This window comes from Coenobita brevimanus, chromosome 73 (assembly GCF_032717465.1).
Source record: "Coenobita brevimanus isolate Jiangsu-jjx chromosome 73, ASM3271746v2, whole genome shotgun sequence".
Classification (NCBI taxonomy): domain Eukaryota; kingdom Metazoa; phylum Arthropoda; class Malacostraca; order Decapoda; family Coenobitidae; genus Coenobita; species Coenobita brevimanus.
In genome coordinates, this window is record NC_137026.1 from 19655894 (window position 1) to 19683541 (window position 27648).

The following is a 27648-nucleotide window of genomic DNA, read 5'->3' on the forward strand; positions in this document are numbered from 1 at the left end:
ATGCCTAACTATAAAGATCTGATCATTGCAACCACGTCCCTTTCTAAAACCAGCCTGTTCATCCCTCAGAATACCCTCAACCACTGGCTCCAACCTATTTAACAACACTCTACTGAAAACTTTCAAAGCTATCGGTGACAGAGATTCCCCTCCAATTACCACATTCACTCAGGTCTCCCTTCTTCGGAACTTTAACAATTACACCATTCTTCCAAACTGATGGTAGTAACCCCGTCACCCATATCTTATTGAATAGCTTGGTCAAGATCATTATTAATCTATCCCCCTCCACTTTAAACATTTCCGGAAATAAACCATCCTCCCCTGGTGCCTTATTATTCTTTAACTGTTTTATATATATATATATATATATATATATATATATATATATATATATATATATATATATATATATATATATATATATATATATATATATATATATATATGTGTGTGTGTGTGTGTGTGTGTGTGTGTAGAAAGGATATTGCTTCCATCAACCACAAAAAAAAGCAAGAAACGTAGCAACATATGATTTTTCAACGTTATATACGAAGATCGAACACGAGGATATAAAAAAGAAGTTGGAAATGGACAGTGCAAGTTGCTTTTAAAGGACTGAATCAGACTTTGATTACAGTAGGTGAACACGAAGGATACTGGGTACATAAAAGAGATGGCAAAAACTAGACATTCTCAGAGGATCAGATAATAGACATGACAAATTACCTGGTAGAAAACTGCTTTTTTACTTGTGGAAATATGGTTTTCAAACAGCGCATAGGAATACCCATGGGAACAGACCCAGCCCTATTCATGGCAAATCTATACTTATACAGTTATGAACTGAAGTGGATGCAACGAATGTCAAAAGTTCAATATTCAGTAGCGAAGAAATTTAACAAAACTAGACGTGTGATTGATGATCTAATATCCTTAAACAATGATGGAGAAATGAATGCAAGGACAAAAGAAATACATCTGGAAGCACTAGTATTAAATAAAGAAAACACCGACCACTGCCAAGCAAGCTGTTGGAAATTCATATCAAACTAGAAAAGGAAGTTGTATCAACAAAATTCTATGATAAAAGAGAGGATTATAATTTTGAAATTGTATCATACCCATATTTGTCGGGAAACATACCTAGAGTTCCAGCGCACGGTGTATACATGTCTCAGTTGCTACGGGTCGCAAAGGCAAGTACAAATTTGGAAAACTTTACTGCAAGAATCCAACAGATCTCAAGAAAATTCCTCAGTCAAGGATTTTTCAAAACAGAATTACGTAAGACAATAAAGAAAACGTATCATCATCACTATAACTCCAAACACCTGAAAGGAGAAATAAATAGTCTTACAAGAGATATATTTGATTCTACCACAGATACAATAGTATCCCAGGGCCGTTGACGTGCAGAGAGTGCTCACGGGATCCCCCCTGGCTCTGTAGCAGATGAAGACCGACTACAATAAAAACCAATTATACCTACCAATACCTACCAATTTGGACTCGGCTGGATGCTACTCAGTCGACCATAACAACAACAAACTATTCCTCTCAATACGACCAGTAACACTTATCAATTGAGACTCAGCTGGATGCGACTTAATCAACGATGACAACAACAAACCATTCCTGCCAAACTGAACTCCACTGGAAATGGCATATTTGTCCTATCTTTTCATATGTGTGTGTGTGTGTGTGTGTGTGTGTGTGTGTGTGTGTGTGGTATACGAGTATATATATATATATATATATATATATATATATATTGTGGTGGTGATGGAGAGAACATTCAATGAAAGAATGCAAGGAAAAAAAAAAAAAAAAAAAATCGGGCAATACTAGGAATACAGGAACGGTAGCAGAAAGAAATGAGTTCATGGTTGCTAAACGTACACCCGCGAGCAAAAGTTCGCCGACAGTCCCTGGCAAGTATATGTTTCCAAACATAGCCCATACAGGGAACAGCGCTCATCCACCAGAGTAAACGAGAAGGGAGGAGACACAGAGGGGGAGTGGGAGGAAGGCAACAAGGCGGGAGGGAGCCTGTGGCGATGGTAGATACCACATATTGATTTTATTATTATTATTATTATTATTATTATTATTATTATAGTGGTATGTGGGGGTGCCCACCATCCACTCACTCATTGTAGTGCTACTCTTCGGTGCCCGTTTTTTCCTCTCTTCCTTCCTTCTTTCCTCTTCCTTCTGTCTACTGGTTACTTTACACAGAGTGATAAGCCAAATCGTTTCCTGTACAACAGGGCTGGGATGTTCAAAACATCGTTGCTAGACGCTATGATCATCGTAACGCGCTCGTAGCGGCCATCTTTGATCGTGAGCTACGACAACCGCTAAGGTGTATCTTCTAACGCTCGCGACAACCCTCGTAGCTCACGATGATGCGATCGTAAAACCTGTTCCGTTCCGTTCCTATTGTTCATAATGCAACCCAGCTGATTGACGCTGGGCCAATCAGAAGTGAGATTTCATAAACCTTGAAAGATTGTGAGCCAATCATAATGCACTTTCAAAATGTATACTAATACACTCCCCCAAGCACGCCATTACATCACTCAAGCAACTACGGTATTCATCCCAAGACATCTGAGACATGGCAAGTGACAAGCCCCCCACCAAACGAATTCGTCGAGCAAATTTTACAGATGAAGAGATGATGGCGCTAATACAGGGTTGGCTCGACAGACAGACAGTGCTGAGGGAAAGGTTTAGCGTCAAAGTGACTGCTGACAAGACAAGCGGCATGGGACGAGATATTAACGAAATATATTTATGAATTTGAAAATATCGAGATGCAAACTGAGACCCTTGTACTTGAATAAACAATATATCATTGGCTTCAGACTGTACTATTACGACTACCACAAAGCTAAACCATGTTTTAATGAACAGTGCATCGGTCTGCATTTTTATAGGTGTAAGCAGTAGAAACGAAACATTCCCCTTCTTTGTTTACCTCTTGGCATCTTAACTTCCCTAAGATATATTCTGTACAACACATGTGTCACTGTTAATTATTCTGCTCACACATCCCTGTGTTAAGCCGAATGTGTCTGCCAACACACTCTGAAATGAGCCACTTGCATAAAATCTGAATGTCATTAACACCTGCAAATGACATGGCGCAGCACGGGATCTTCTTGTCGCTGGTCCAACTAGTGGTTCAACTCTTGCACACCAATGAAGGAGTTCTTGTCTGGGAAACCTATAGTATCTCAACAAATGTTCGTCATTGTAAGCAGCTGGAGCCAATCTGTCTCTGTAGTTCCTTTCACGTCTCATCGCTCTTCGTACTGCCAGTTCTACCTGTAAAACCACTTGTAACTCCATCTTCGTTCACAGAAAAGGGTAAATAAACAAACTCAGCATCACTTGAGAGAGTTTGATTATTAGAGAAACATCCACTGTGCGACCCTACGATCAGCTTAAGGGTGCTTGTCAGAAACCGTAGCGCTACGAGCAAATATGGCGGATGGAGCATCGTAAAATTTGTTTGAACATACACCTTAGCGGTTTACGAGCGCGCAATGATTGCCGTACCCGCTACGATGATCTTTGCAGCCGTTACGAGCTTTCGAACATCCCACCCCAGGAAACCATTTACTACGCTGGGTGGTAACCATACAACCAGATTACGGCGCCTGGTGGTTTAGTGGGTAATTAGGGCGCTTCAATCGGACTGAGCCGGTGTAGGTTTATATCTAAGGAGGGGTTGGGGTATATTGCTCAAGTAATGCCACTCAGGGATGAGTAAGGCTGGTCACTCTCATCTTCAGTGTCAGGATCAACTTACCTAACCCCGGCCTTCTACGCTTCTCATAGGGCAACATTTGGATTAGGTGATAATGATGATGATGATGATGATTGTTATTATTATTATTATTATGTATAAGTATATGAAAGAAGGACGTAATCCGGCAGTAGTCCTTAGACATCGGCTGACATCTTTTGTAATTTTTCTAATTCTAGACGATTTTTCTTGTGTAACGGAAGCACTAGTGATGCCCAAAGGCTAAAGGTTTGATAAAGTCTAGCAACCCATATACAACGATTTGAAATTGATTCAGACGATCAAAGAGGCCACAAGAAATCCCCATCGTCTGAGGGTTAAGGAATTAAGAAATTAATCATGTCAGGTAATGCGAGGTAAAAGGAGGTAAACTAAGAGGCAAGGTGGGGAAGAGGGAGTGAGAGAGGGAACAGGGAGTTAGCATGTGAAACACGTAAAGGACAATGCCTGGTTTGGTAGTAAATATTTGGGAATCATCTGATTACATACTTCAGAAATGGGAGGGTGAAATGTGGTTTTATTTTTGCCAGACATTATGTATTATTGTTACTCCGACTGAAAAAGATTGGTTGATCACTTTGCATCATGGCAACGCCATTGGTCGAAAAGCGATGGTATAAATGTGTGTAACATCAGTAGTGTAAAAAGGCAGCACTGATCCTGGCTTTTCGTCATCAGAATAATAAGGATTATTTTGTTTAATACCTTCTAAGTTGTTATCATAACACTGTATTTATCAGCTTACCATCATACACCATACTCCTAGAACACCGTATCTTCAGACTCAGTTACTGTACATTAGTCCTGGACGGCGAGGAAGGGGTCTCTGGGTGTGGTTATGTGATTTTAGGTTGTGCTACAGTATATATTTAGTAGTATTATGTTAACAAGCGAAGAGCTATGCTAAGACAAGGCTGAACTTCTGGTAGCTGATTTATCAGACAGACACTGAAGACAAATAATCCTTTCAATTTTATAACGATTTTTGTCTTTATACTCTTGCTGGAGGAGACGTTTGTGTTTTGCTTCGGAAAGACCTATCGTGGCGTCAGTGTTAAGGATATAGTGTATATTTCATTCACAATTTGAAATGGCTCCTAGACGTAAGAAAATTTACAGTTTGGTAGTAAAAATAAGGAAGAAAACTTCACCTTACTAAAAAGTATCGGGAGTTAAATCTGGTGATCCTGTGGGCAGCCCTCCGATGCACTAAATTTCCTGCCAAACATATGCAGTTCTAGAGACGGCTGCGTTCTCCAGTTTTTATTGTTCCACAAATGTCGATTGGTCGTATCATCTGTATGAAAGCCTTAATAATAAGTATTCAACTGTTTTTATCCAGTGGTCAGGCTTGTATTTAATTTTGTACCACGCAGTAACAGTCTCTGATATACAGATATAAGGAAGAGTTCTTAATCTGACAATTGTCAGATAATTTTACTTGTTACAGGCGAACACATCCAATGACAACGGAATGAAACTGTTCAGTTATACACTTTGTTTTGCTAATACTCTTGATTTCCTTATTAACCAAAAATTCCCCCTACAGAAATGCTCTTGTAATGTATAAATAACTTCATCAAAATATAATATAATACCAGATGGAGGAGTATGGGTGTTAGTAATAACAGACTTGTTTGGAACCAAATGTTTGGCAGACTCAAAGCCTGTTACCCCATCACAATCGTACATCCCTCCTCCCCTCTTCGAATGTACAGTACACAGGCGGCCCGCCACTTCCTTCTATCTTCTTGTCAGAGATGAAAGTTCTTACATCTTTTTTTTTTTTTTTTTTTTTTCCATATTTGGTGTATCGTGGTTTACAACTAAGAGAAGTCGAACAGCAAAGACGATTTTATTCTCCTTGGTGTTGTAGTACGATTATCTACGAGACATTATGGTCAGTAAAGTGTGCTTTGTGAGGAAGTGATGAGCGAGTGAGCGCCATGTGACCACTATTTAACGCAGATATAAATTTTTAGATGGAATTCCCGATATTTAATTGCTAGAGTTGATGCCAAAAAAACAGTGTTAGGACTGAAAATCTTTTAAAACTTGATTTCATAATTGAGGTGTTCACCAATTAGAGCTGAACACTACCTTGGAAACCTCAAGATTCCAAGGGGTTCCTACACCTTTGTGGGTGAGTTATTAATTGATAACTAAATTTATTGAATGAATGTATCGCATACAGAAAGAGAATCAGGTCAGCTCCACATAGTAAAGTTATTAGCTTCTGTTTAGCGTGACGGTCGGGTTGGGAAGAGCCGGGTTGGGTCAGGCCAGGCCGGGTTTGGCCGGGCCACTCAGTTCCAAACTTAACTGAGATTAAGCATCGCTCTCTTGCTCGTAATTATTTGCATCATTCGTCATACATTTACGTCATCAAAGTCGATATTACGTGAATCATATCAGCACAGACCTTGTGTTTAAGAGCTATACTGTAATGTATGGAAATATATGGCAGGCAACTGTGGGGATGATAACTGAGTTGGTGTCACATGTTCAGTATGACCAGACACGGGTGACTCACTCCAGTACTTCTGACTGCATGTGGTGGAGGTGTAAACACTGAAAGATGTAACCCATTATCAATGTGTGCCATAATGCAAGGGAGAGTATACTTGTACAATCCAGTCAAAGCTGGAGAAGGCTGCTCTTGAATGTGCCAATGAGTTTTGTTGCTTAGGTGTCTTGTTTAGCACTGAGGATGATGAAGAAACTGAGTCAGTGGCAAGAATTAGGTGCCTGGAAAAAATCTGGTAAGATTTGTACCTATTGATATTGAAGGGAAAAGTGAAGTTACGTAGCTCTTGTGTACGAAGTGTAACTACCTGGAAGTGGAATGTGGCATTTAACAAATTAAAATCTCCTTAGACCTATGAATGGCGACATGATGTGAATGTTACACTGAGAAGCGAAACAGCGAGGGTAAAAATGACGGGACACTTGGGTATTACGTGTGTCAATGAAGTGATGCATACAGGTAGGCTCTTTGGGCTTAGACATGTGCAGAGAATATATGAGAGTAACTGTAAAGTCAGATCCCCCTGTAAACAGGCCAAGGAAATTGTCAAATGAGGTCTTGGGAAGACGTCTCGGGTTGGGAACTCGACCGGGATGGCGTAGGAGACAGCGGCTTGGATAATGATGAACAAGGACCGTCCGTGCAAACACAAAACATTGTCTTTCATAATGTGTAGCAACACTGTAGTGTCTCTAATGGTGGTGATGCCCACAGGTGATGCAGCGGTTCACCGTAGACTACAAGTACCAGGACATGGGTATCATTACACGCCTTATCAGCACCCCATCGCTGCCGCTCAAGTTCAACATCACGGAACGGTTTTAAGTGCACATAACATCATGCACCAGTGCTGATCCCTGACGTCACCCATCAATGATGACCACTGACAACATCACCCACCAGTGCTGTCCACTGAAGTCACTCACCAATGCTGACCTTCACATAACGTACCGAAGCTGACCACTGACATCACCCAACAGTACTGTTCACTAACATCACCCACCAATGCTGACCACTGACATCATCCAACAGTACTGTTCACTAACATCACCCACCAATGCTGACCACTGACATCATCCAACAGTACTGTTCACTAACATCACCCACCAATGCTGACCACTGACATCATCCAACAGTACTGTTCACTAACATCACCCACCAATGCTGACCACTGACATCACTCACCAATGCTGACCACTGACATCACTCACCAATGCTGACCACTGACATCACTCACCAGTGCTGACCATTGACATCACTCACCAATGCTGACCACTGACATCACCTACCAATGCTGACCACTGACATCACTCACCAGTGCTGACCACTGACATCACCTATCAATGCTGACCACTGACATCACCTATCAATGCTGACCACTGACATCACTCACCAATGCTGAGCACTGATATCACCTACCAAAGCTGACCACTGACATCACCTACCAGTGCTAACCACTGACATCACCCACTAGTGCTGACCACTGACATCACTCACCAATGCTGACCACTGACATCACTCACCAATGCTGACCACTGACATCACTCACCAATGCTGACCACTGACATCACTCACCAATGCTGACCACTGACATCACTCACCAGTGCTGACCACTGACATCACACCAATGCTGACCACTGACATCACTCATCAATACTGACCACTGATATCACTCACCAGTGCTGACCAGTGATATCACTCACCAGTGCTGACCAGTGATATCACTCACCAGTGCTGACCAGTGACATTACTCACCATTGCTGACCAGTGACATCACTCACCATTGCTGACCACTAACATCACCAACCAATGCTGACCACTGACATCAGGCAAAGAAGAGTATGCTAGCACAACGTTGTAATTTATCATCCTGGGATGACAACTCGTGGAGTCCCTCAGGGGACACGATTCAAATATTCATGTAAAATTTGTTGACATCACACGTGCTGAGATTGTGAATGTAAATGACAGAATTATTTTTACAACGCAGGACACATTGGATAAACTTTCAATGGGATGTATTGCTGTTAGAGTGTCGCCTAACTCACAAAAGTGAAGTTCTCATCGCATGTCCACCAGAGACCCAAAGTATTTTCCCAGTTAACTTTGAATAACTGTAAATTTACCTATTGTTCAGAAATGTAAGCTTCTTGTAGTACATATCAGCTCAGATCTAAACTGGATTGGTCAGAAAAATAATATTGTAACTAAGTATGATGGTTGCATTTATGCTTTGTATAGGGCACGTCAGTTTGGTTTTGCTCAAGAGTTCTTTTTACACTGTTTGTAGAATCTGCAGTACCAGTATGGCACCCAGGGTTAACCAAAGCCCAGCACCTACAACCTGAAAGCATTCAAATAACAATGTTTAAGAATCATCCAAGGAAATCAGCATGTAGACAATGAAAATGCTTTAGCCATTATTAGCTCATAGACACTGTATGATAAACATGAGCAACTGACCCTCAGATGTGGTAAAAGTCTTTTTACATCAAAGGAACATTGACATCTACTTCCTCTAAATGTATACAGTACTGTATACATGGCAGAAATACAAGGACAAGTTAACATTTATTGCAAGCAGAAGGATGTAGAACGTCAAGCTATGAGAACTCAAGTATCCCTTATATTGCAAAGCAGATTATCTCTACATAATCAGACATAATCTTGTGTATAACTTTTTAAGTATATTGTGATGTAACTTTTAATAATTTCCCGTTTTATGTGGTAATAGTAAAATCCTTTGCTCAAATTATAAACGAGGACATTATCTTGTACTATGCAATTATTGTATAACTTTCCTGGTCAATAAACCTTGTATTATTATTATTACTATTGTTATTATTTTTTTTATATTATTTTATTATTATTATTATTATTATTATTATTAAAATTATTATTATTGCTTTATTATTGTCTTTATTGTTGCTGTTGTTGTTGTTGTTGTTGTTATTATTATTATTATTATTATTATTATTATTATCCTCATTCTCATCCTCCTCCTCCTCATCATCAAAGCTGGCCCCTGACATCACCCACCAATGCTGACCTCTGACATCACACATCACAGCTCACCCCTAACATCAGATACCAAAGCTGACCCCTGACATCACCCACCAATGATGACCCCTGACATCACACACCAATTGTGACTCCTGACACCACACACCAAAGCAGACCCCTCACATCCCACACCAAAGCAGACCCCTCACATCCCACACCAAAGCAGACCCCTGACATCACACACCAAAGTTGACACCTGACATCACACACCAAAGTTGACACCTGACATCACACACCAAAGTTGACACCTGACATCACACACCAAAGTTGACACCTGACATCACACACCAAAGCTTACCCCTGACATCACACAGAAGTGCTGACCCCTGACAACACACACCAAAACTGACCCCTGACATCACCCACCAATACTGACCCCTGACATCACCCATCAGTGCTGACCCCTGACATCACACACATAAGCTGACACATCACACACCAAAGCTGACCCCTGACATCACCCACCAAAGCTGACCCCTGACATCACCCACCAAAGCTGACCCCTGACATCACCCACCAATGCTGACCCCTGACATCACACACCAAAGCTGACCCCTGACATCACCCACCAATGCTGTTACCTGACATCACACACCAAAGCTGACCACTGACATCACACACCAAAGCTGACCACTGACATCACACACCAAAGCTGACCACTGACATCACACACCAAAGCAGACCACTGACATCACACACCAAATCTGACCACTGACATCACACACCAAAGCTGACCCCTGACATCACACACTTCAGGTACCACTCACTACTGACTGCATCACGCACCAATACTGACCACAGGCATCACATCGCAAGGCATCACTGACTACATCACCGACTACTGACAACATTAACTGGCATCGCTAACCAATTACGTAAAAAACACTGCCACCATTTTTCACGACAGACCATGTAGGGCCGCTTCATGCTGTCGCCAAATGAGACTACTTGCTTATGTACTAAAATGACTACATAACAGTGTTAGTTAAATATAATGCTATGATTCTTTCTTCTCTTTGTGGTACTGGGATATAAATAGGTACTTTATTTCATAGTTTCTTCTACAGTATATATAGAAATCACTCCCTTCAAGATAACTGATCTTTCGCTGCAAAGAAGGGCAGAAAGACACTGTCCCACATGACTCACTGCATTTGGTGGCATGGGTATTTACTCGTAGTCTTACTTGTATACGTTGCGTTACTTTATTAACTGAATTCTCAACTGTTGACTTTCAATCACTTTTCTGATATTCTCTTACCATATACAGAAAATACAGAAAATTCAACGTGGCCGATAAGAAGTAATTGTGAACAGTTATATGTCTGCCACTGATAATGAATTAGATATGGAGGGGAAATTTCGTGCATTTTCATCATCACTGAGTCACTGATTCTTACAAGCAACATTACTAAAGACACTCCAAAACACTTATTTCTCGTATAATCAGACAACAGTTGTTGTTGACAGTCAATTGAAAGGAATTCAGGTGATGATTAATATGGATGGAAACCAAGCATAATCCTAGGCGCTTTTGGAGAGAGTGCTGTACTCAGCAAGACATCCACCTTGGAGGAAGCCACACACCATCTCAGTAACTTTTGAATGCAATACCTCCACCACTCCAGCTCCCCGGACGGACGTCTCCATTCATTATTGGTCAGAGTGCAGCAAGATAGGGAGGAATGAGCACTCGTCCACCTGATCCCGTGCCCCACCGGTAGGTTGACAGAGAAAGGGGTAGGAGAGTGGATGTGGTACTCTGTAGCCTGCGTCCATCACGCGACCGACGCAGTGACTAGGGTGAAAGAGTCCTGTTACAACTAACTTGCTCGGTACTTTCGCTCCAGATAGGGAAAAATGAAGAAAGAAGGAAAAGAACCCCCCTCCCCCCCAACGCCACCTAGCGAGATAAACTGAGGGCTTGTACTTTAGAAACACCCTGTCTGGTAGTAGTTATACAGGGTTTCTCAGCGTTATAATTTACTTCACTTGCTATGTTGATATGACAGTTCACACAACTCTAATTGCTATTTATAAGTTCCTTCTGTATGAGAACATTTCTTCAGATAATTCTTTCCACCATCAGTTACTTATGTTTAGAACTGTAACAGCCAATCTCCTACACAGCCTCTTTCCAGTGTAGAGATCCACAACTAGACTACCGACGTTGGGTATAGTTATGAGTAGATGACTAACCATTTTCCCTTGGTGGCATTATGTAAATGAAAATCCTTCATCTAGCTCCTGCAGACAGAACCAATGCACGCAGGACAAGACCGTCATTCTGACTGAGGCGTTCTAACCACTAGACCACAAGGATACCTGGACAGTGAAGCAACTAATTTGGTCCAGGCTATAATAAAATCAAATCAATCAATGAGTCAGCAATGCACAAAGAGTGATACAAAGACTTAGTTTTGTTCTCTGTATTCGTACTATTTCAGGTACAGTGTTTTAGATCCCTTCTACTCAACATCTTCACAACCATGATGTCTTTATATTTTATTCTTGCTACCACCACGCGATTACATAGAAATCAGAAAACACTTCAAGCATTTAAAGTGTAAGGAACGGCCAACCAACCGCTTCACAGAAGTCTATCCTTGTGGTTAAAAGAACAAGGTACAAAGGTGATTATAGCATAACATTGCTCACATCTGAATCAAACAGTCGGGAGTTAGCATTACAAAAATTACTAAGTGTATCCTTAATAATGCCATGGGTCGAACCTTTCTTGCATCCTACGATTTTCAAAATGACTGCACATTCAGTCGCTACCGATTACCAGCAAAACAATGGAGACAGGAAAGTGTAGCTTACTATGGTCTCAATGGAAGGTGAGAACTCAGACAGCCTTATTATTAATAACAGAGTTATCCAGACCTAATTACCATTTCAATTATATATTTATTATATCTTGATCACATAGATCCTGATTTCATCAAATGACCCCTACTTATTTCTGTCACGCCGCAGTATATACATAATACAAGCACTTATTCCATCTTGAGTCATACTCGAAGCATTTTTTTTTTTTTTTAGGTACAGTTGGTTATACAACAATATTGGCAACATCGGATCGAGTGCCTCGAGGAAAGACTTGGCCACGTCGCACCTTCGTCGTCCCCCAAACATAATCAGAAATAATGTGTTACGGTAGGTTAACGTTTGGTTAGGCCTAAGCTGGTTATTTACGGGTTGGTTTAATGTCAAAACAAGGACATTTTTGTTCGATTGACTGAATTATTTTATCTATTCCCAAGCGAAGGCGCGACGTGCCGAATCATTTCTCGCTGAACTCGCTCCGACGTTGTCCATATAACTGAATGGCTAAGTGTACCCAAACAGATCCAAGTTGTTTAACTCTATAGATATAAGCTAATGATTTTAATGAATCAGTATATCGTTATTTTACATGGAGAGAGAGAGAGAGAGAAAGAGAATTTCTGCATATGTCACAGCATGAAACACGGACTAATAACAATGATAAAAGGTAATTAAGATGAGGAGATGATCAGTATACTTGAAAATATTTATTACAGAGTGAGGGTTGAGAGGCAAATGTGAAGCTTTTGTGGTACAAATACTTGCCCATATATTTTTTCCCATATACTGCGAGAGAGAGAAGAATAGTACTTCGCATCTGCGATACTGTGTCGTCAAGGAAGTGATATAGTTAGTGGACAACTAGTAATCATGTATTTCTAGGCTTTTCTTTATCTTGGCCAATCATAAAGTGCTGACAAACTCATGCTGATGTCAGGACACCAAAATATCATATCATACTACATAACAGCTACAGTAGTAACGTATATGTATAATAGAGGTTATTTGAGAGTTGTGCCTAAGCGAGAGGGCTAGAGGAAAAAGCAATGCACATTCTTAGGAATTTCACACACAGCGCAGTGACGCATGATGGGAAGCTCCCCAGCCTTGGAAAGTTCCACAGACCCGTGCCCTTACACGTGACACAACAAGTCATATAGAGGGGAAATGGGAAAGAGAGGGCAGAAGGGGTTAGGAGAGAATAGAGGCACGGTGAGGAGAGGCAGGAAGAAGCGCGTGGGGTTAACCAGCATAAAACAACACTCACCTCTGTACTGCTCTTGTGAGATACTCCTATTTGAAGAAATAAACTGCAATCAACCCCCAGACTCATCTTTATCTTTCTCCTGCCATTTACGAGAAGTATAACGAACATTCTTTCCTTCTCAAAATCCCTACAAATCAATACACTGTTGCAATAGCTCGACAAAGACTACTCATATTATATTTGGTAGCAGCGGTGCTTACAATATTATATTTGGTGGCAATAAACGTACAAACCACGTCAAAAGGTCTACAGTTGAGTTCACATTATCAAGACACAAAACAGGAACCACTACAAGTTCGAGCCATGTGACACCTCACAACTTTATAGTGGCAGTGGTTTGACAATCTACAATTACAACCAACCTCACAATCTCTGTCTATCTAAAACTAAGTATTGACATCGGAGCAAGCAGCGAACAAACGAACCACAACACTCCCTGAAATGCCCACCTCCCCGAGACACCCAGAGAAGCGTGTCACAACACCCAGCCCGGGAAGGACCCACGGCCCCACACACACCCCAGGAAGACACTACGGAGGGGCATACAAAGAGAGCGTCAGGCCCGAGCGAGACGGGCCTAGGTGGCCCAGGGACCTATTCCCCTGTTCCATGGAACATGGCAGCCAGCAGGAGAGCAGTCCCGGCCAACTACATCGCAGCTGGACCAGCCCTCGCCTGGATCGGGGTGGAACTTGTCCACAGACAGTCCCAACCAGCACTGCATTGACAGCCACTGTATGTACAAGGGAAGGGACGGCCACTGTACGTCCTTCAGTTGTTGCCCCCTGCGGCATCGCGGTAACGGCCACTATACGTACCGGGGAAGGGACGGACACTTTACGCCCTTCAGCTGCAGCCACCCTTGGAACCAGCCCCACTGTGACAGCCACTGTACACACTGGGGAAGGGACGACCACTGTACACCCTTCAGCTGGTGAACTAGGCAGAGGCAGAGCCGTGGCAATGGCCAATGTACGTACCGGGGAAGGGACGGTCATTGTACATGCTTTGTCTGCCTCCTCCTTAGGGAACAGTGCCACGGTAATGGCCACTGTACATACCAGGGAAGGGACGGCCACTGTACGCCCTTCAGCTGTTATTTTTAGGGTCTGTGGAACCGCAGTGTTGGCCACTGTATGTACCGGGGAAGGGACGGCCACTGTACGCCCTTCATCTACAGCTCTTGAGACTACCCCTTCAGAGGGGGTCCCTGGCTCGGCCCACTACCCATCTGGAGGCCGAGTGAGACGTCTCTTTCCTCACAGGTGCAGTCCTTCAGAGGAGCTGCAGCTTGAGGAGCTGTGGCAAGGACCTCTCCCGGATACAGATTCCCCCTGGATGATGCCCGACCCTGGCAGACACAGCGAAGAAGCAATGCCACAGGCAGCTCCTGATGTTGGTCTGACTGAATGGTGACCGCAGCTCCCAGCCCTCCAGGGACACCCCCAAGACCCAGGGCCATGACCCCCCAAGCCCCAGTTCCAGACAACCCTCCATCAGGCACCAACACAGACAGGCACACCTGTTGGCCATGTTTAGTCACAGTCCCAAGGACCACACCACAGGTCGAGGCCCCACGAGGAAAGGGCCTCCCAGTATGCCGACCTGCAGCCCCAACCAGACATCACACAATCAAACCTCTACAAAACTGGAGATTCAGTAGTGGTGGCACGTCACCCAACCCCAAATAAAATCTATCCATGATTCGAGGGGCCCTACACCATCGTCAACATCCCAACCCCTATCAAGTGACTGTACAACACCACGGCACCACCCACGCATATTGAAACCACCATGTGCAACCATTCTGTGCACCACATGAAAACACTTACCCTGGCCACATCTATTCCACCCCACACCACACTCCACCGCCACCTCCCGCCTTCCCAGAACACACATCTGACTCATACACCTACTCCTTCACACCCTCCTCCTCCTCTTTGCTGTCGTCCATCCTCCCCACCCACCAACACCCCTCCCACCCCACCATCCCCCAATGCCACACCATCCTCACGGGATCCTGAAGCTTCATCGGCGACCTCACTACCCCGCCACCACCCAACACACAGGGCAATGCCCCGGAACACCCCTGCCACCACCCCACCACAGCAACCACACCACATGACGCCTGCCACCCCTCCCACATCCATGACAAATCCCTCCACACTACACCACTCTCCACCCACCGCGCACACCATACCACATCCCAGCGGTAAATTTTTACAAGTGGATAATACACCCCCCAGGCAGTGCAATATATTTTTCTGGTAGTTTTTGATGCGAATCAAATGGGTTTGACCTTCATTTTTGTCGGAAATGCCTCATTTCCCCTCTTTTCCGATCATGAACTTTGATTGGACAAGTAGGTGAAATCAAGCATTTTCCAAAAAAAATGAAGTAAAAAACAACTCAAATTGCATTAAAAAAAACACCAGAAAAATATACTGCACCATCAGGTAACATAACGGAACAGATGAAACCTAACCAAACAGACGTAACGTAGCCTCACCAAACGCACTAAACCTAACCAAATGTAACCCAACATACCTAACCTATCCTACGGGAATACGTAACGTAACCTCACCAAACACACTAAACCTAACCAAACCTACCCTAAGATACCTAACCTTTCCTAGAGGAATACGTTACGTAACCTCACCAAACACATTAAACCTAACCAAACCTATCCCAACATACCTAACCTATCCTAGGGGAATAATTATGTAATGTAACCTCACCCAACACACTGAACCTAACCAAACCTACCCCAGTATACCTAACCTATCCTAGGGGAATGCTTACCCTAGAGATACAATTGTCCAGGACGAGGGTCGTCTGGCATTAATGTTGTGGTTCCAGAACCTTTGAATCCAGTGGTTTATGAACAATATAATTTGCCAAGTCAGAAGGTGTGTGTTGTCCAGAAAAGATCCTTTGTAGTCAGAAACACAAAAACTACACTGTACCCGTTTCTTGGTTTTTGTGTACTTTTTGTACAGACCACAGTACCACTGATGTCTGTCATTTCTAAATTTACACTGTTCCTGGCAGCCTGGGCAATAAACCTCCGAAGGTAATACACCGTGTCTTCTAAGAAACTCAATAGCCTCCTCAGATTCCAAGTGGAAACACTTAATCGCTCGAAAATAATCAATATCACACCAGGGACACACAGCACATCTTTCTTCTTCAGAGGCCATACCGAGAAGAATCTGAATTTTTCCATCCACAAGGAATAAAAAACCAACGTTCTAATTCATTGGTAGAATACCATCACGTGACCTAAAGTAGGCCTATGAGTGGGTGATACAGACGTACGAGATGCATGTGCAGTCGAAGGGAAGACAAACACACTTATGAACGCACACATTTTTTACCCGGAGTGGCCGAGTGAAGATCCAAGGTAGTTTTTTTTGGAATTTTAAATTAAATTCATCATCTATGAAAATATCAATTTCCGAATGGGGTTATGGGGGTTCATTATGATCCTTAGGGACTATACTATACGTTAATGGTGCTAAAATTCCTAAACTGCATATTGTCCACTTGTAAAATAATACCCACCCCAGCTGCCCACCATCTCCACCAACACTGCTCACTCACCACCTCCCACACAACCGACCCACAATCCATGTACGACCAACACGCCCCATGCAACAATCACACCAGCCCCCACCCTTACACACCCCACCCATATACACACCCCACACCCCAACATCACAGCCACAACCACCCCACATACTCTCCCATCAAGATGTTCAGCCAAACACACAAACATACCACGTGTACCCACCACTTCACCACCAACACCGGTTCTCACCACCACCAGACCAGATCTGGGTGCATCTCCTGCCCACTAGCCAGATAAATCACCACGCCTTCCCCTATGCCCCCAACATCACCACAAGCCCCAACAAGTCCCAACACGCCCAACACAGCCCCCATCACACTGAGAGTACACTTGGGTCAGGGGAAATTTCCACCCGTCCAATCCCCCAGGGAGAGGATTCACACCTGTCACAAGGGCCTCCATAAAACCCTGGCTGCCTCTCCCCTCGCCAGCATTCAGCCGGGGAGACTCGACCACTCACCACCACCGTAGATGAAGATATGACACACCACATGGTCCCCCAAACAAGGGTGCTCCTACAGAATCCGGGGAACACCCGAACTATTCCGCCTCCCCCGTCGGATGCCACACACCTCCACCCTCCACATCATCTAAACACTCCACCAGGAGCCCAACCAGCTCACTCACCACTGGACCACTCTCCTCTGCCACCTCACACCCACACACCAGACATCCACCTCGGACACCTACCACCTCCAGCCACATGGACATGACTCTTTCCTCGCTGATGGTGGTGAAATGCCCACCCCCCCAAGACACTCAGGGAAGAGTGTCGCAACACACATCCCTGGAAGAAACCACAGCCCCACACCCACCCAAGGAAGACACCACAGAGGAGCATATAAAGAGAGCGTCGGGCCCAAGCAAGACAGGCCTAGGTGGCCCACGGACCTATGCCCTTATTACATGGAACACAGCCACCAGCAGGAGAGCAGTCACGGCAAACTACATCGCAGCCGGCCCAGCCCTCACCAGGATCGGGGTGGGACTTGTCCACAGACAGTCCCAAGCAGCACCGCGGTGATGGCCACTGTACCTACTGGGGAAGGGACGGCCACTGTATGCCCTTCAGCTGGTAAACCAGGCAGAGGCAGAACCATAGTAATGGCCACTGTATGTACCAGGGAAGGGACGGCCACTGTGCGCCTTTCGTCTGCCTCCTCCTTAGGGAACAGCACAAAGGTAATGGCCACTGTATTTACTGGGGAAGGGACGGCCACTGTAAGCCCTTCAGCTGTCATTTCTAGGGTCCATGGAACCGTGGTGATGGGCACTGTACATACTGGGGAAAGGATGGCCACTGTATGCCCTTTGTCCATGGCCCTTGAGACTACCCCTTCGGAAGAAGTCCCTGGCTCAGCCCACTACCCATCCGGATGCCAAGTGGGACCTCTCTCTCCCCACAGGTGCACTCCTTCAGAGGAGCTGTAGCTTGAGGAGCTGTGGCAAGGGCCTCTCCCGGACCTCGGGATCCATGCCCTATGGATCGCCCCTGGACAACACCCAATGCTGACGGACGCCGCAAAGAAGGGACACCGCAGGCAGCTCCTGACGGTGGTCCGACTGAGTGGTGACCGCAGCTCCCAGCCCTCCAGGGACACCCCCAGGACCTTGGGGCATGACCTTCCAAGCCCCAGTTCCAGATGACCCTCCGCCAGGTTCCAACGCAGACAGGTGTGCCTGTTGGCCCTGTTTGGTCCCAGTCCCAAAGGTCACACCACAGGTTGAGGCCCCACCAGGAAAGGGTCTCCCTGTATGCCGACTTGCAGCCCCAACCAGACATCACACAACCGAACCTCTACAAAACTGGAGATTCAGTAGTGGTGGGACGTCACCCAACCCCGAAAAAAATCTAACCATGATTCGAGGGGCCCTACACCATCGTCAACATCCCCAACCCCTATCAAGTGACTGTACAACACCACATCACCACCCACACACAATGATACCGCCACATGCGACCATTCTGTGCACCACACGAAAACACTTACCCAGGCCACACCTATTCCACCCCACACCACACTGCACTGCCACCTCCCTCCTTCCCAGAACAAACATCTGACTCATACACCTACTTCTTCACACCCTCCTCCTAATCCTCGTCACCGTCGTCCACCCCACCACTCACCAACACCCCTCCCACCTCACCTTCCCTCAGTGTCACACCATCCTCACGGGACCCTGATGCTTCACTGGCGACCTCACCTGACGCCTCACCTCCTGCCACCATGTCACCACCACCCAACATGCATGTCAATGCTCCGGAACACCCCCACCCACCTACCGCCACTCCACCACAACAACTGCACCACACAACACCTGCCACCCCTCCCACACCCATGAAAAATCCCTCCACACTACACCACTCTCCACCCACTGCCCATGCCATACCACACCCCAGCCAGCCGCTCACCATCTCCACCAAAACTGCTCACTCACCACCTCTCACACAACGGACCCGTCACCCACGTACAGCCAACACATCCCATGCAACGATCACACTAGCCCCGACCCTCACACATTCCACCCATATACACACCCCACACCCCAACACCACAGCCACAACCACCCCATGTACTCCCCCATCAGGATGTTCAGCCACACACACGAACATACCACGTGTACCCACCACATCACCACCAACACCGGTTCTCACCACCACCATGACCAGATCTGGGCACCTCTTCCACCCACCAGCCAGATATACCACCACGCCTTCCCCTACACCCCCAACATCACCACAACCACTCCCAACAAGCCCCAACATGCCCAACACAGCCCCCATCAAACTGAGAGTACACTAGGCACAGTGGAAATTTCCACCCATCCAATCCCCCAGGGAGAAGATTCACACCTGCCACAGGGCCTCCATAAAACCCCAGCTGCCTCGCCCCTTGCCACCATTCAGCTGGGGAGACTCAACCACTCACCACCACTGTAGATGAAGACACGACACATCACCTGGTCCCCCAAACAAGGGTGCTCCTACAGAATCCCGGGAACACCCGAACTACTCCGCCTCATCTGTCGGACGCCAATCACCTCCACTCTCCACATCAGCTACGCACCCCACCAGGAGCCCAATCAGCTCACTCACCACTGGACAACTCTCCTCCGCCACTTCACACCCACACAAGACATACACCTCGACACCTACCACCTCCAGCCACAGGGACGTGACTTTTTCCCCGTCGATGGTGGTGAAATGCCCACCCCTCCCAAGACACCCAGGGAAGAGTGTCGCAACACCCATCCCTGGAAGAAACCACAGCCTCACACTCACTCCAGGAAGACACCACGGAGGAGCATATAAAGAGAGTGTGAGGCCCAAGTGAAACGGGTCTAGGTGGCCCACGGACCTATGCCTCTATTACACGGAATGCAGCCGCCATCAGGAGACCAGTCCTGGCCAACTATATTGCAGCCGGACCAGTCCTCACCAGGATCAGGATGGGACTTGTCCACAGACAGTCCCAAGCAGCACCGCGGTGACAGCCACTGTACGTACTGGGGAAGGGACGGCCACTGTAAGCCCTTCTGTTGTTGCTCGCTGCAGCACCGCAGTAAATGCCACTGTACGTACTGGGGAAGGGACGGCCACTGTATGCCCTTCAGCTGCAGCCACCCCTGGAACCAGCCCCATGGTGACAGCCACTGTACACGCTGGGGAAGGGACGGCCATTGTACGCCCTTCAGCTGGTACACCAAGTAGAGGCAGAACCAGAGTAATGGCCACTGTATGTACCAGGGAAGGGACGGCCACTGTACGCCTGTCGTCTGCCTCCTCGTTAGGGAACAGCACAGTGGTAATGGCCACTGTACGTACTGGGGAAGGGACGGCCACTGTACACTCTTCAGTTGCTGCTTCTAGGATCCGTGGAACCGCAGTGATGGCCACTGTACATATTGGGGAAGGGACAGCCACTGTATGCCCATCGTCCACGGCCCTTGAGACTACCCCTTCGGAGGACGTCCATGGCTCGGCCCACTACCCATCTGAATGTCGAGTAGGACGTCTCTCTCCTCACAGGTGCAGTCCTTCAGAGGGCCTGCAGCTTGAGAAGCTGTGACAAGGACCTCTCCCGGACCTGGTGATCCACGCCCTACAGATCACCCCTGGATGATGCCCGACGCTGACTGATGCCGCGAAGAAGGGATGCTGCAGGCAGCTCCTGATGACGGTCCGAGTGAGTGGTGACTGCAGCCCCTGCCCTCCAGGGACACCCCCAGGACCCCTGGGCATGCCCTCCCAAGCCCCAGTTCCAGACGACCCTCCCCTAGGTGCCGATGCAGACAGGCGTGCCTGTTGGCCCTGTTTGGTCCCAGTCCCGAGAGCCACACCATAGGTCGAGGCCCCACCAGGAAAGGGCATCCCTGTACGCTGACCTGGAGCCAAACCTCAGGTCGAGGCCACACCAGGAAAGGCCCTCCCTGTATGCCGACCCACAGCCCCAGCCAGACAACCTCGCCCCTGGCGGTAGTTCCGTGCCTCCTGAGGGAGGACACACCCGATGATCTGCCTCCCATGCCGGGACGCCACCTGTAACATGCCCAGGCCCAACAGTCCAGGAAATCAGGCAGTGTGCTTCCCCTGTGTCCAGTGTACGCGTATGGTAAAACCTGACAGTGCCCCTAGTCTACCTGGCTATATAATATTGTGTGCTCCCAGGCCTTAACAGTGTCTATACCTATCTGGTCACCCACTATTGTGTACATCTAGCCCTGACAGTGTCCATATCCTAACAGTGTTATATCTATCTGGCCATATGCTATTGTGCATAGTCAGGCCCGTCAGTGTCCAGATCCATCAGGCCATCTAATATTAGGAGATCCGGAGCCTGACGGTGTCCATTTCCACCTGGCCAGAGGTTATTGTAATATCAAGTAAAGTATTGTATACAACTAGGCTTGACAGTGTTCATATCTATTGGGCCATGTATTATTGTGTCTAACAAGGCTTGACAGTGTCCCTCCCTACGTACCTACATTATTGTGTATAACCAAAGCCTGACTGTGTCTATAATATTGTGTACAGTATATACTTGTGTATTGTTAAAGATATGAATTGAGGCAATATATGTATAAGGTTGGTCTGCTGAGTTTTTATGCCCTGTTCCTCTTGTAATGTGTTCTAGTTCCGATCTCGAAAGAGAACCCCGCTTAGTAGCTAGTGTTCTTAGGACGAGAAGTCGACCTAAGAACATCTAGCATAACACTCCCTATTTACTATCTATCTATCTATCTATAGCCCGACGCCCTAATCCCGCAAAGAGTGGCTGCAGACAAAATGCCTCCAAGTCACTCTGTCACCCACCATTGACTACCCTCCCCCCAGCTCACCCCCCCCTCCCTCATATACCTCTCAACTCCATCCCTCCACCTCATCCTTGGTCTACCTCTCCCTTTCCCTCCCTCCACCTCACCTACATACACCCTCTTAGTCAGTCTTTCATTCTCCATTCTCTTCACATGTCCAAACCACCTCAGTGTATTTCTCCTAATCTTCTCAACCACATCCACATCCACCCCACAGCGTTCCTTCACTTCTTCATTCGTCAACCTGTCCCTCCACGTCACTCCACATGCTCCTCTCAAGTAACTCATTTCCACTGCTCTCACTCTTGACTTGTTCCCCTCTTGCAAGGTCCATGCCTCGCTTCCATACGTCAGGGTAGGGATCACAATACTATCATGCAATGACTTCTTAACTTCCATACTCACCTCCCTATTTCTCATCACTGCTTTCAGTGTACCAACGACCTTCCTTCCCTGCTGTACCCTTTCAAGCACTTCATCCCCCAAAGTTCCATCCTTACTCATCACACTACCCAAGTACTTGAATGCACTCACATTCTCCGTATCCTCACCATCCAACCTCACTGCACACTCTGTGACTTCATTCCTCTCAAACACCATAACTTTACTTTTGTTTACATTAACTTTCAGATTCCTCCTCCTACACACTGTCCCAAATTCATTCACCAAACCTTGCAACTCCCATTCATCTTCACTCAACATTCAGCATTCAGCTACAATAATTCTATTCAGCTACGAGTTTCAGTTCTACGATTCACAACAAACTACAAGTACTACAAATGTCACAAAAGAAGATACTACGATTCTACAAGTGAAGTACAAGCAGGTGAGACAGTAACCAAGATCGGAAACAAGTGTCGCACCATACAGCAAAAAAATACAATTAAAACTTCTACAAGAAACCACGAGCATCTCAAGAAGCCTACAATTCTGCGAGCAAGTAACCATAAGTGAGTAAACAATAAGAAAGGACCACGAATAATTTAAGCAAAACACAAACCAACAAACAAAACAGAGAGCGAGCTGGCGAAGCAACAACGCAACTATTATCACCCTAACCACTCCTAACCCCTAACCAAAACCACCACCACAGCTACCAGGGTCAGGTGTCGACCTTGTGCCAGCGTTTGCTAAGAACACCATTACACGTCAATCAACCCGTGTCTGACGAGTCGGATGGATGGTTGCGGAGAGGACGGACGTGTGCTGAACTCTCCTCCAGATACTAGGGCTGCCCCACCGGCAATAGTTTTGCACTTTCCGTGAATAAAGTTAGGTTAGCTAGCGTTCACATTCCTCCCTACCCTTATTAGAGATATAGTAGGTGTCTGTATCTGTTTACTGAGATTGCCTTTGCTTTCTTACCTCTGGAGTGTACCCCCAACTGATCGCTCTGGGGTGTGAGTTATACACAGGCGCGTCCTCCCGAGAGTGGTTTGAGAGGGCAATCTCAGGCTAGGTGTGTCTTTCCCAGGTACCTGGTCCCTTGCTTGTTTTTCTCCTTCCCACTTCCCCCGTGAGGGGGAAGTGGTTGCTATGACGGACGCCCCTGCTGCCTCCCCCCCCTTCAGGGGGGGAGGTGGTCCTGACGAATGTAGGAACGACCGGACTGACCACCCCCAGACTGACGGACGCCAAACTCGTGCCCCACTTGACGTTCCTGTTGACAATGCCACGTTCGTCATTATCCATGCTCTAGGTTCGACTCCCCTGTCCAGTCTCAATCCCTTCCTTATCAAGAAGGTGATTGACCACTGTGCGAGAGAAGTCGAACAAGTGAAAAAACTTGCTAACGGAGATCTGGTAAAAACTGTTAACTCGTCACAGGTGAGAGATTTGCTGAAACTGCGTAAATTCCACTGTTACGATGTCGAAGCCAAAATCCCAGTCTCCATGAATTCTTGCAAGGGTGTTGTCACTTGCAGGGATGTCATGGTGATGAGCGAGGACGAAATCGTACAAGAATTTTCGCAGCAAGATGTAATTGAAGCTAAATTCATAACTTGTTACTCAGAAGGCATAAGGACGAAGACAGCAACTATTATCTTGACATTTGCCAAAATTTCTCTTCCTAGTCAAGTCAAAGTTGGTTATGAAATCATTCACGTTCGACCATACATCCCTAATCCTTTCTGTTGCTTGAAATGCCAGTTGTATGGGCATGGTCCCAAGACTTGTCGGGCTTCCCAGCCAGTGTGTGGTGAGTGTGCAAGCCAAGGTCATGATGCGGAACATTGTACATCTGAGACGGTCTGTTGCATTCACTGCAAGGGCGCTCACTCCACTTCCTCTAGGGATTGTCCCAAGTGGAAGGAGGAGAAGGAGGTCTGCACAGTGAAGGCAACGGAGGGCATTTCCTATTACGAAGCTAGGAAAAAGGTGAAGGAGTTGCATGCAACTCCCACGCTGAATAGGTCCTATGCTTCGGCGGTAATGTCCCGTCCTGTGATGTGCTCTGTAGCAACACAGACTGATCCTGTCCTTCTCCCTCCTGCCACTCACAGTACATCTCCATCTCGACCTCCTGTCCGCTCCAACTCTCTCACAGACATCCCTAAGGCTTCCACTTATTCTCAGGCTGCTGCTGCCTCTCCATTGGTACGGCCTAAAACGAAGCCTGACAAGCCTACTAAGAATAACATGACCACCCTCAAGAAACAGTCACGTCCTCATGTCCTTCCGGTTCCTACTCCAGCGAGGGAGAGAAAGGTTAGCTCTTCCTCGGGGGAGGCTGGGAACCTAGTTATTGATGAAAATATGGAAGTTTCCGTCAACAAGCACCAGGATAGGTCCCCTGGTAGTCGCTCGCCTACTGGCGGGCGACAAAAAAAGACAAAGCACACTGGCCCCCCTCGTAAATCTTAAACCGCCACATTCACTATACTACAGTGGAATTGTAGAGGTATTGGGAATAAGTTACATAATATAGCTATCTTGCTTTCACTACACAGGCCAGACGTTGTTTGTTTACAGGAGACGCGCCTGGAGGATCATCCTGATCCTCCACAGTTCAAACACTACCACTCGTATAGAAGATATGAAGGTCACGGAGTTGCCATTTACACACACAAATCACACCCACAAACGGAAGTGATTCTAAATTCTACTCTGGAAGCTGTCGCGTGCAGAGTAAAATTTAATAACACGTATCTGTCTATTTGCTCTCTGTACTGTCCTCCACATGGCCCCATTGATAGTGATGCTTTACATTCACTATTTGAACATCTTCCTGGCAATAAGTTAGTGCTGGGCGATTTTAACGCCCATCACTATCAATGGGGTAGCTTGAGGATCGATGGTCGTGGGGAGCAAGTAGCCGACCTAATACTACAGTCCAACCTCTGTCTTTTGAACGATGGTAGAGCGACTCGTGTAGATGATCGTACTGGTAACTTTTCGGCCATTGACTTATCTTTGGCCTCCCCTGGTATACATCAAGATTCTTTATGGAATCCTTATGACGACTCCTTGGGAAGTGATCATTTACCCATCTGTCTTTCTTATTTTTATACACGTGACATCATTTCGGACCCTCCACCTCCAAAATTCAACTATAAGAAAGCAGATTGGGGATCCTTCTCAAGGATCGCCAATTTAGATATATCTGGGGAGACCATAGATGTTAAGGTCGAAAATATAACTACTTCCATATTAAACGCAGCTGAGGCTGCTATTCCCAAGACTTCTACAGTTCATGCGAAGCATAGAGCACATTGGTGGATGCCGGATTGCCGACAAGCATTAAGAAAACGCAATAGGAGATACAGGATTTTTGATAGTCAGCCCACTGAGAAAAATTATATTGCATACAAACAGGCACGGGCTGAGGCAAGGAGAATAATAAGAAGGGCCAAATGTGACTCCTGGCGGTCCTTTGTGTCCACGGTGACTCGTACAACACCATTACGTAAAGTCTGGTCCACCATAAGAATATTAAATAATAAAGGCCCATATTTCCCAGTCACCACCTTGCAAGTAAATAATAACATCTATGACGAGCCCATGGACGTTGCTAACATCCTCGCCAGGAGTTTTTCTCATGTAAGTAGCTCAGCCAATTATGACCCACGTTTCCAACATCATAAATGCATGGCTGAGCTACAGATTATTGACTTTGCCACAGAAGACGTAAACTCCCCGTACAACCAAGAGTTTACGCTAGATGAACTGCTCCTTGCCCTTAAACCCTGTAAAGACACCAGCCCTGGACCAGACACCATCACGTACGGTATGATCCAGCATCTTAATCAGGACAACCTGATTAAGATGTTAGCATTGTACAATGAGATTTGGGCGTCTCGAACGTTCCCAAACTCATGGCACTTTGTGCACGTCATACCGATACCCAAAGAGGCTGGTCGTCTTATGAATCCCACTTCATTTCGTCCTATTGTGTTGACTTCTTGTCTATGTAAGGTCATGGAACGTATGGTTAACAATAGGCTTCTTTTTGTTTTAGAGTCGAAGAATTTGTTAAATGATCAACAATGTGGCTTCCGTAAATACAGAAGTTCACTAGATCATATAATGAATTTGGAGCATTGTATTGCAGAGGCATTTGCTAATAAAGAATTCATGATAGGGGTGTTCTTGGACATCCATAAAGCCTATGACATGACCTGGCGACACTGTATACTAATGAAGCTCTATGCTTATGGTTTAAGAGGAAATTTGCCTATTTTTATTTCAAATTTCTTAAGGGACAGAACTTTCTCTGTCAAATTGCCCCGTAACATAACATCGGATATATTTATCCAGGAAAATGGGGTGCCACAGGGAAGTGTGCTTAGTCCTACTTTATTTAGTATTATGATCAATGATATTCTATCATCAGCTCCCATCCCGAGGAATCTTAAATACTCGCTCTACGCTGACGATTGTGCAATATGGCACTCTTCCCATAATGCACAATTTTCGGCTGGGCGGATTCAAGCAGCCCTTGACTCCGTCCGCCAATGGGCCTTGCAGTGGGGATTTAAGTTTTCCGTACGTAAGTGTGCCGCTATAGTCTTCACTAATCGTAACGTACCTAATTTGTGCTTAACTTTGGATAATCAGGCGGTACCTTTTTAAAATTCTGTAAAATTTTTAGGAATAATACATTTTGATCATAGAATGAATTTTAAACTTCACGTTAATACTTTGCTTGCTCGCTGCGATAAACCATTAAATGTCCTCAAGTACCTAGTGGGTAC

At 45.9% G+C, this 27648-nt stretch overlaps 1 protein-coding gene across 1 annotated transcript in view; it reads left to right on the plus strand.

The window, feature by feature from the left end:
• LOC145407498 (cytochrome P450 CYP12A2-like) overlaps nt 1-7172 on the plus strand; it is a 164925-nt gene extending 157753 nt beyond the window's left edge. The window contains exon 11 of the mRNA XM_080278426.1: nt 7062-7172. Within this exon, the coding sequence (XP_080134552.1) occupies nt 7062-7172 (111 nt within the window). The remainder of the gene's footprint in view (nt 1-7061) is intronic.
• The last annotated feature ends 20476 nt before the right edge of the window (nt 7173-27648 follow it).